Source organism: Orycteropus afer, unplaced genomic scaffold (genome assembly GCF_000298275.1).
Source record: "Orycteropus afer afer isolate SDZICR_OR568_19922 unplaced genomic scaffold, OryAfe1.0 scaffold00245, whole genome shotgun sequence".
NCBI lineage: Eukaryota > Metazoa > Chordata > Mammalia > Tubulidentata > Orycteropodidae > Orycteropus > Orycteropus afer.
The window spans coordinates 4,101,434-4,111,922 of NW_006921832.1; the positions used below are offsets into that span (position 1 = coordinate 4,101,434).

The 10,489-nt window shown below is 41.5% G+C and overlaps 1 protein-coding gene across 1 annotated transcript in view; it reads right to left on the bottom strand.

Moving 5' to 3' along the window:
* Positions 1–10,489, bottom strand: part of MUC4 (mucin 4, cell surface associated) — a 43,593-nt gene that overhangs the window by 6,657 nt on the left and 26,447 nt on the right. The window contains exons 17-21 of the mRNA XM_042782127.1: positions 8,289–8,445; positions 7,252–7,431; positions 6,586–6,659; positions 4,655–4,719; positions 4,333–4,568 (exon numbers count right to left, since the gene is read on the bottom strand). Coding sequence (XP_042638061.1) covers positions 4,333–4,568; positions 4,655–4,719; positions 6,586–6,659; positions 7,252–7,431; positions 8,289–8,445 — 712 coding nt within the window. The remainder of the gene's footprint in view (positions 1–4,332; positions 4,569–4,654; positions 4,720–6,585; positions 6,660–7,251; positions 7,432–8,288; positions 8,446–10,489) is intronic.

A 10,489-nucleotide genomic window follows, 5' to 3' on the forward strand; every position in this document is an offset into this window, starting at 1 on the left:
TGGCATGGTAGTTTGGACATTTGGGACATCTTTGACCTCCGCCTCATGGGGACCAGCCTCGTGCTGATCTTTCTAAGAGAAGTTGTTCAAGCACCTATCAATATGCTATCTACAAGAGACACACCTTAGACACAAAGACACAAATAGACTAAAAATCAAAGGTTGGAAAAAGATACATCAAGCAAATGGCAAGCATAAAAGAACAGGAGTAGCAATATTAATTTCTGATAAAATAGACTTTAAGACAAAAGCCATCATAAGAGACAAGGAAGGACATTATATAATGATTAAAGGATTGATTGAAAAAGAGGACATAACCATAATATCTATGGACCCAATGAAAGAGGCCCAAAATACATAAATCAGACTTTAACAGATTTGAAAAGACAAATAGATGACTCCACAGTCATAGTAGGGGATTATAATATACCACTTTCAATGAAAGATAGAACAACTGGCAAAAAATTGAACAAAGACACAGAAGAACTAAACAATACAATTCACCAACTTGACCTTATAGACATCTTTAGAGCACTTCATCCAACAACAACACAATCTATATTCTTTTCCAGTACACATGGAACATTCTCCAGGATAGACCACAGATTAGGCCATAAAGCAAACCTTAATAAATTTAAAAACATTGAAATACTGCAAAGCATCTTCTCAGATCACAATGCTATAAAATTAGAAATCAACAATAACAAGATCAATGGAAAAAGAGCAAACATATGGAAACTGAATAACACCCTCCCTGAAAACGACTGGGTAATAGAAAAAATAAAAAATTCCTTGAATCAAATGAGAATGAAAACACAACATACCAAAATCTTTGGGACACAGCAAAAGCAGCTGTCAGAGGCCAATTTATGGCAATAAATGCACACATCAAAAAAGAAGAGCTAAAATTAACACCTTAACCCAACATCTCCAAAAATTAAAAAATGAGCAGCAAAAAAGCCTACAGTCACTAGAAGAAAAGAAATAATAAAGATTTGAGGAGAAATCAATGAAACAGAAAATAGAAAGACAATAGAAAAAATCAAGAAGACTAGAAGTTGGTTTGTTGAAAAGATTAATAAAATTGACAAGCCACTGGCAAATTTAACAAAGGAAAAAAGGAAGAGAATACAAATAACATGAATGAGAAATGAAATGGGTGACATCACAATAGAACCAACTGAAATAAAAAGGATAATATCAGGATATTATGAAGAACTGTACTCTGACAAATTTGAAAATCTAGAAAAAATGGACAGATTTCTAGAAACACACTGTTTACCTAAACTAACACAGACTGAGGTAGAAAAGTCGATCAGACCCATAACAAAAGAAGAAATTGAATGGATGATAAAAAAAATTACCAACAACAAAAGCCCTGGCCCAGATGGTTTCACTGGAGAATTCTACCAAACATTCAGAGAAGAACTGCTACTGATCCTACCCAAACTATTCCAAAACATAGAAAAGGATGGAATCCTCCCAAATTCATTTTATGAAGCAAGCCATAACCTTGATACCAAAACCAAAGACATCACTCAAAAGGAAAACTACACACCAATATCCCTCATGAATATAGATGCAAAAATCTTCAACAAAATCCTAGCCAATAGACTCTAACAACATATGCAAAAAATAATACAGTATAACCAATACATTATGACCAATAATACATTATGACCAGGTATGCAAGTATAGTTCAACATTAGGAAAAAAAAAAATAACATCATCCATCACATAAATAAAACAAAGGAAAAGAACCATATGATCATATCAATAGATGCAGAAAAGGCATTTGATAAAATCCAACACCTATTCCTGATTAAAACTCTCAGAAAAATAGGAATAGAAGGGACATTCCTCAACATAATAAAGGGCATCTATGGAAAACCAACAGCCAACATTATTCTCAATGGAAAGAGACTGATACCATTCCCCTTGTGAACAGCAACCAGACAAGAATGCCCTCTGTCACCGCTTCTATTCAACATTGTGTTGGAAGTGCTAGCCAGGGCAATAAAGCAAGAAAGGGAAGTCAAAGGCATCCAAATTGGTAAAGAAGAAGTAAAACTATCCCTATTTGCTGATGATATGGTTCCATACATAGAAAACCCAAGAGACTCAGCAAAGAAATTACTGGAACTAATTGAGAGATTTAGCATCATGGCAAGATATAAGATCAACATCCAAAAATCAGTTGGATGCCTCTACACCAGCAAAGATTGCTGAAAAGGAAATAAGGAAATCAATACCATTTACAATAGCTACCAAAAATATAAAATACTTGGGAATAAATCTCACTAGGGACACAAAAGACCTGTACAAAGAAAACTACAAAACACTACTTCAAGAAACCATAAAAGATCTACGTAAATGGAAGAATATCCCATGCTTGTGAATAGGAAGACTGAACATTTTGAAAAGCAATCTATACATTCAATGTAGTCCCAATCCAGATCCCATCAACATTCTTTAAGGATATGGAGAAAACCATCACTAATTTTATATGGAAAGGAAAGAGACCTCAGATAAGCAAAGCACTATTGAAGAAGAAGAACAAAGTAGGAGGTCTCACACTCCCAGATCTCAAAACCTAGTATACAGCCATAGTAGTCAAAACAGCCTGGTATTGATACAATGACAGACATATAGACCAGTGGAACAGAATTGAGAACCCAGAAATAGATCCATCCACCTATAGTCAGCTAATTTTTGACAAAGGGCTGAAATCCATTACATGGGGGAAGAGATAGTCTCTTTAACAAATGGTGCTGGCAAAACTGGATATTCATTTGCAGAAAAATGAAAAAAGATCCATACCTCATACCATACACAAAAACTAACTCCAGATGGATCAAAGACTTAAATGTGAAACCTAAAACTATAAAATTCCCCAAGGAAAAAATAGCAGAAAATTTAGGGGCCCTAATTTATGGCATAAATAGACTGTCAAGCATAACCCAAAGTGCACAAACAGCAGAAGATAAACTAGATGAATGGGACCTTCTGAAAATTAAAATTTTCATGTGCTTCTAAAGACTTCTCCAAAAGAGTCAAAAGAGAACCTACAGATCAGGAAACAATATTTGACAATGACATACCTGAAAAGGGACTTATCTCTAAAATTTATAGAAAACTCCAGCAGCTCAACAACAAAAAGACAATCTAGTTTAAAAATGGGCAGAAGATGTGAAGAGACACTTCATCAAAGAGGGTATCAGGCAGCCAAAAAACTCATGAAGAAACGTTCTTGATCTTTAGTCATTATAGAGATGCAAATCAAAACAACAATGAGGTACCATCTTGCCTTAGCACTAATAGCAAAGTTCAACAAGACAGAAAAGAACAAATGCTGGTGAGGATATGAAGAGATTGGGACTCTAATACACTGCTGGTGGAGCTGTCAAATGATACAAACACTGTGGAAAACAGTATGGCAATTCCTTAAAAAGCTGGAATTAGAAATACCATTTGATCCAGCAATCCCATTACTAGGTATATGTCCTAAAGAAGTGAGAGCCAGGACAAGAACAGATATATGCATACCCATGTTAATCACAGCACTATTTGCAATAGCCAAAAGATGGAAGCAACCTAGATGCCCATCAACAGAAGAATGGATAAGCAAACTATGGTATATATACACAATGGAATACTATGCAACACTTAAGAATAATGTAGAATCTGCAAAACACTGCATAACATGGATGAACTTGGAGGACATTATACTGAGTGAAATTAGTCAGTCACAGAAGAACAAATATTGTATTAGTTCATTATTGTAAAAAGTCAACAAAACAAAACAACCAAACTCAGTGTCATCGAATTGATTCTGACTCATAGTGACCCTCTTTGGGTTTCCAAGGCAGTAAATCTTTATGTAAGTAGAATGCCCAGTCTTGAAAAAAGTCAAGGAAAGGTTTATATATGGAAGGAAACTTTCTTTATTGGTTAGCAGGGGTGGGAGGGGAGGGAAGGAAACACTGCAAAAATATTTTTAAAATAATAAGAAAAACATTAGTAATTTATTAAAAGAAGAAAACCATTGGCAGTGATAGTTAGGAAGGCTTCAGTTGGAATAATTGCTCTATGAGACTGGCTTCATGTGGATTCATCAAGCAGCATTTTGTGCTCCTGTTCTTGAATCTAAAAAGCTGGTGGGTAAAATGTTTAAAATTTCTCTCAAAAGTTAAACAATAACTAAAGTAATTTCATACCTGTGTGTGTACCTCACTAGAATGCTTCTCTGCACTGGTTTGTGTGGGCTGATGATCTGTGAGTATCCCTCGTGCGCCCAGCACCTTCTAGTTGTCTCTGTACCCCTGTACTCACGATTCTTCAGGTTGTGCACATCTTCTCTGGAGATGGGATGGAAGATCACGTTGTGCCTGGGCTCCTCACTCCTCCTCGACCTCCTCTGGAAGGCCTGGGGTAAGAAGGCCTGCACTACAGCGTCCAGCAGCCGGTTGTTCAGGAAGTCAATGACAGGGCCCCCAGGGCGGTACTGGAACTCAGAGATGACCCTCCAGTGGTGAAGGGAGTTTCCGGAGGCTGAGGTTGTGGAATTACTGTGCGGGAAGGAGAGAGTGAAGGGTTAATGGTAAGGGTGGATAAGGGGAAGACCAGGGGCCCAGGTAGCAACAATCCCACCTACCTTTGTTCCACCAGACTATTCCTGAAAAAGGCCCGCACATCCAGTGTCCCCAGTCTGTACGCCACCTAGGGTGAAAAATGGGAAATGGAGGTGATGCAGGTGGTGGGGATGGGTCATTCCAACTACTGCTGAGACTCCTTCCCACTTTAATACATTTATTCATCCCTGTCTGTTTTCTTCTTTGAGTGTGAGCCCCAGATTCCCAGAACCTCTCCCATCCATCTCGGCATCCCTACACAGTAGCCTAACCCCATGGCTGGCATGGCTTCCTGCTTAATAAATATATGTTGGTGAGTGAAGGCCTTCAGGTCCTTTTCTCCCTAGTTGCCTCCTATTGTGAGGGGAGAACCTGAAATGAATGGCCTCTACCTTATCCAAGATCCCTTATACCTACTCTTTCTCTCACCATGTTTATTAAACATCTGTTATGTTTAGCCAGGTATAAGGGGTAATCAAATGTTGGGGATGTCAAGATGTCTTAGGAAGTAAATGAATGTCAACAGATTATTACCATACAGAGTGTGGAGTGCTATAGGAGTAGAGACGTGCCTCATTTTACTTCGCTTTACTGTGCTCTGCAGATAGAGCATCTTTTACAAGTTGAAGATTTGTGGCAACCCTGAATCAAACACATCTGTCAGCACCATTTTTCCAAAATCACATGCTCACTTTATGTCTCTGGGTCACATTTTGTTAATTCTCACAATTTTGGAAATTTTTCATAATATTATTGCATATTTAATAGACTACAGCTGTGCAAACATAATTTTATATGCACTAGGAAACCAAAAACTTCATGGGACTCACTTTATTTTCATATTCACTTTATTATGGTGGGCTGGAAACGACCCCACAATATCTCAGAGGTAACTTTATAGTCATAATGATACTATTATTATAAAATATAATGTTGTTGTTGTTGTTATGTGCCGTTGAGTCGGCCCTGACTCATAGCGACCCCTTCTTGGGTTTCTGAGGCAGTATCACTACGGAAGTAGATCGCCCCATTTTCCTTCCGAGGAGTGTCTGGTGGGTTTGAACCGCCAGCCTTCTGGTTAGCAGTCAAGTGCCTTAGGCACTACGCTACCAGAGCTCCTATAAAATATAATAGTAATGTATAATAATAATTATTATTTTGAATACTTATTGTGTTCCTGGCACCATGATAAATGCTTTACATATATTATCATTTAAACTTTGACACAACCCATTAACATAGGTACTATTTGTGGCATAGTGCCTAAGGTATTTGACTGCTAACCAGAAGCCTGGCAGTTCAAACCCACCAGACACTCCTTGGAAGGAAGGTTGAACAATCTACTTCCATGGAGATACTACCTTGGAAACACAAAGAGGGGTCACTATGAGTTGAATCGACTCAATGGCAGTGAGTTGTTTTTTTTAAATCAGCCCTGTTTTTACAGATGAGACATTAAATAATTTGTCTAAGGTCACCTCTAGTAAGTGGTACAGCAAGGATTTGAATGTTGACGTGTAGGATTCTAGAACTCATACCTTCAACAACTGTGCTTCATTGCTTATGACTGAGATGTGGACAAGGACAAGGGAACCTAGGAGAGGGAGCCACCATTTCTCTCTGAGAAGTCAGGGAAAGCTTCCTGGAGGTAATACACCTCCCTCATGTTTCTTCCATATAATACTAAGAAATGCAAGTCTTGAAGGACCCTCAGAGGTAGGGGCTGGAGTGCCTTCACCACCCTTGACTCTGCTCATGGTGAATTGGTCATTCCAACCCCTTCTGAGATTCCTGTCCTAAGGCTTCTTGACCCCCTCCTCCACCAGCATCCCCTGGGACAAGAGGCTAGATGGATGAATCTAGATGGATGATGCAGGACACAGTGATGGCTCAGTCTTAGCCCTGAACCCACCAAGATCTGCCTCCTCTGCCTAGCCTGGCCTACAGCACTGACCGAGGCGTTGACCTCTGCAATGGAGGCATTTTCTTCTTCACTGAGCAAGAGCAGGATGGTTCTTAAGGGAAGCTCTGGAGATGAAAGAAGCAAATTCAAAATCACATCATGTTTTTTTCTCAGCCTTACCCAAGGAGTGCAGCCCAGGGAGACCACCCCATTCTATAGCAGGTCACTGGAGGAATCAGGAGAAGTGGCCAAGCCTCCTGACTCTTCCCCTAGTGCTCATTGTACAATGACTTTCATCTTTCTGAGAGGCAAGATGTCCTTCAATTTTTCCTCAGCAAACTGGACAGCCAGTGGTTTATGCTGTGACAGCTGTTATCACCAGCTCACAAAGCTTACAGTTTACCACTGGTAGTGCAAATAGTTAACATACTTGACTGCTAACTGGAGGTTTGCATTTACCTAGAGGTGCCTCAGAAGAAAGGCATGGTGATCTATTTCTGAAAAATCGGCCATTGAAAGTTCTATGGAGCATAGTACTACTCTGACATACATGAGATCACCATGAGTTGGAATTGACTCAACAGCTGTTGGATTACAAGGAATTCAGAATTCTGCCCTGTGAGTTTGAGGAACTTAGCTCTGGACCCATAAGTTTCCCCATTTTCCCCAAAGGCAAGAGAAGTGTGGAGGTGGAGATGGTGGGGCAACTGATTTTACCTGGACTGATGGAGGGGGTGAAATTGTTCCCAGCCAGGAAGCAACGGGTGTCAGTGAAGGCTGGGGGGCATGTGCAGGTGGGCTGGCAGTCTGGAGTCTGGGAGATGTAGCAGTGGCCATGGTTGTAGCAGTAATTTACAGGGCAGGACTTGTTCTGACAGAGGAACAAGTTCTCTAGAACTGCGGAGGGAGTATGGAGGTCAGCAACACCATGGCAGCAGCAGGGGTGGGGCCCCCAGCCCATGGAAACCTGCTCCCTTGAAAGACTTGGCATCTTTCCCGAATACCCACTCAATCTGGATTCTGCTTGTGGCCCACTCTGAACCCCAAATTATCCTTCTCTCTTTCTCCAGGCATTTCTCTGCCTGGGAGTCCTTTTTCCTCTGCCAGGTAGGTTTTAGCCCAGTCTGCACAGGGGAGTGAAGTGATTATTTACATCAGGAGGGCCCAGAAGGCTGGTGGGAAAAGGACTTGCCAGCTTTTTTTCCTCACTCTCTCACTTCCATCTCCTTCTCCTCCTTGATAAATTGTGATTTGACTCATTCTGGACTCTGCTTAGAAGACACAGCAGTCTTTAGATTTTATTTGGGCATCTGGGAAGGTTTAGTGGAGGCCTCTTCATCAGGCTTCCAGAGGCTCAGAAGTGAGAGGCTGGGAGAAGGAGTCAAAGGGAAACCCCATGGCAATCTGAGATGTGGAGTCTTGATACACTGGAGGCTCCAGCTTGCCTCTGGTTCAATGGCTGCAAGAGGGCCCTGCCCTCCTACTTCTCCTGGTTCTCTTCAGCTTTCTGCACTGGGTTTTCCTTATCAACACCTCAGGGTGGCTCTGCCCTGGCCCCTCCCCCATGACTGTATAATTTCTTCTCCCTCAGCCCCATATCATTCACCACCGCTTTCCAAGCCCTCCTTACCCACCCACCTATATTGAATAGTTTAAAGACTTGCTGGGGAAAGGTTTGCGTTTGGCTGTCCTGGGCCCTTGAGGTGCCACTATCTGCAGACCTTCATCCTTGTAGGGCCCTGGGCACAGCTCACCTGCACAGTGACGCCCATCCCCAGTCATGTGTGGAGGGCAGGCCTCGCAACCCTTCTCTGGAGTGCAGTTTACATTCGGGAAGCATTGCTCACAGGGGTCTCTGGAGCGTTCACAGTAGTGACCAAAGGTGTCCCCATCACACTTGCAGCCAGCCACCTGAAATGGGGAAATAGTCACTGGGGCAGCCAAGAATCTGAGCTGTTAAGAGTCTCTGGTGTCCCAGTATTGTCTTCTCTGGTCTGAGAACCCATAAACCCTGAATCCTTGTCTTAGCTCAGCCATCATCTACTGAGTACCTTCTTCAACCAGGTCCTGGGCCTGCAAGTTCCTGCCTCAAAGGGCACACAGTCTGCTGCCATTCAGCCTCCCTGGGCCATTCTTTGCCCTGACCACCTCTATGTGACCCAGGCACCAGGATTTCAGCCATCTTCCCTCTCTTTACACAACCCTTCACTCGTACCAGATCTTTTTGCCTGAAATCCTTTCTAGAGTAAGACGAGGTCTATATTCATACCCACATACATAGCTACGTACATAATCTACTCTCTCTAGAAAACTGGATCCTACCTAAGCTGTGGTTTCCTCACTCCAACTCCCCTTGCTGACTCTCAGCCAAGGATACAAAGCCTAAATGTTAAGCACAGTGAAGAAACAGACAATGACCAAAATTATGAAACAGGGAAGCAAATGGTTCTGGAAATCTCATCACATTCCCTGATCTCTCTTTTCTGATTTACCTGACTCTGGAAATCTCCCTCCAGCACTCAGATTTCTATTTCCAAAAATGAATATTTTTGGATATCTAGCATAATACACTGACTTTAATTTCTGTTTTTCCTACTCTGCATTTTTTCCTTTTCTGTCCCATGGCCTCCTAAACCTCTACCACTTTTTTTTTTTTTTTAACTTTTATTGTGATTTGGGTGAAAATTTATAGAGCAAATTCATTTTCCATACAGCAGTTTATACACATTTTGTCTCATGACACTGACTGCAATTCCCCACAATGTAATGCCTCCCTTCCTACTTCCTCCCAATAGTTGCCTCTTCCCTGTGTCCTTCACTGCCATGCACTCCTGCCCTCTGAGCTATCTCCCTGTGCAAGCACTACCCTTCTGTTAGATTGATCACTCCAAGGAGTGTATCTACCTGATGTAAATGTTCAGCCATATGTCAGTCTGTTATTTGGCTGGAAGCCACAGGACTGAGTTCAGTTCCAAGCTGACGGGTATCTAGGGGCCATAGTCTCAGGGGTCTCACTAGGCTCTATCAGACCAGCAAATCTGGCCTTTATTTATTTATTTTTTTTTCAGTGATTTTGAGTTTTGTTCAACATTGTTCTCCCACTCTATCTGGGAGTGATCCTTTTCTGCACTGATCCCTTTCTGAGTGGTTGACAGTAGTAACCAGGCACCATCTAGTTCTTCTGGTCTCATGATCATATAGGCTGAGATTGGATGGTTTACTAGTTCCTAATTGGACTAATTTTTTTCCATGAGTCTTTGGTTTTCTTCATTCTTCTTTGCTGTGGACAAGGAGAGACCCATTGTTGCATCCAAATGGCCACTTGCAAGCTTTTAAGATCCCAGTCACTACTCACCAAAGTAGGATCTAGAACAATGTTTTTGTGTAGTGTGTTATGCCAATTGCGACCATGGTCTTAAGCCCACAGGTCCAACTACTCGCTCCCTCAGGGTAGCTGGCTGTGGCCAAGAAGCCACCACAATCTTGTCCCTTGTCAGCTCTATTATACACCTGGACATTCTTATAGCACACACAAATACGCATGTAGAAACATTGCCTGCTAACCCTGTAATGGTCATGGGCACACTCCCTCTGCCTAGACATACCTGATCATTCAACCTATCCATGCATCTATCTGCCCATGGATCAATGTTTGTCATCACTGACAATGCAGTACTGTATGTGCAAAAGGGTTCATCTTTTTGTTGTACCTCCCATGTACCTCTCTATGTCTTCCTCTTCCTCAGTGCCACCATGTGGATCACTCACATTTGAGTACATTGCCCTTCCCTTCACCCAAATCAATACTTGTCTCTACCTATTTAGCCATGTTCCCTGTCTTCCCTCCCATCTCTGGTAACAACAAAGAAAGTTTCCTTCCACATATAAACCTTCTCTTGACTTTTTATAATAGTGAACTAATACAGTATTTGTCCTGTGATTGACTTATTTCACT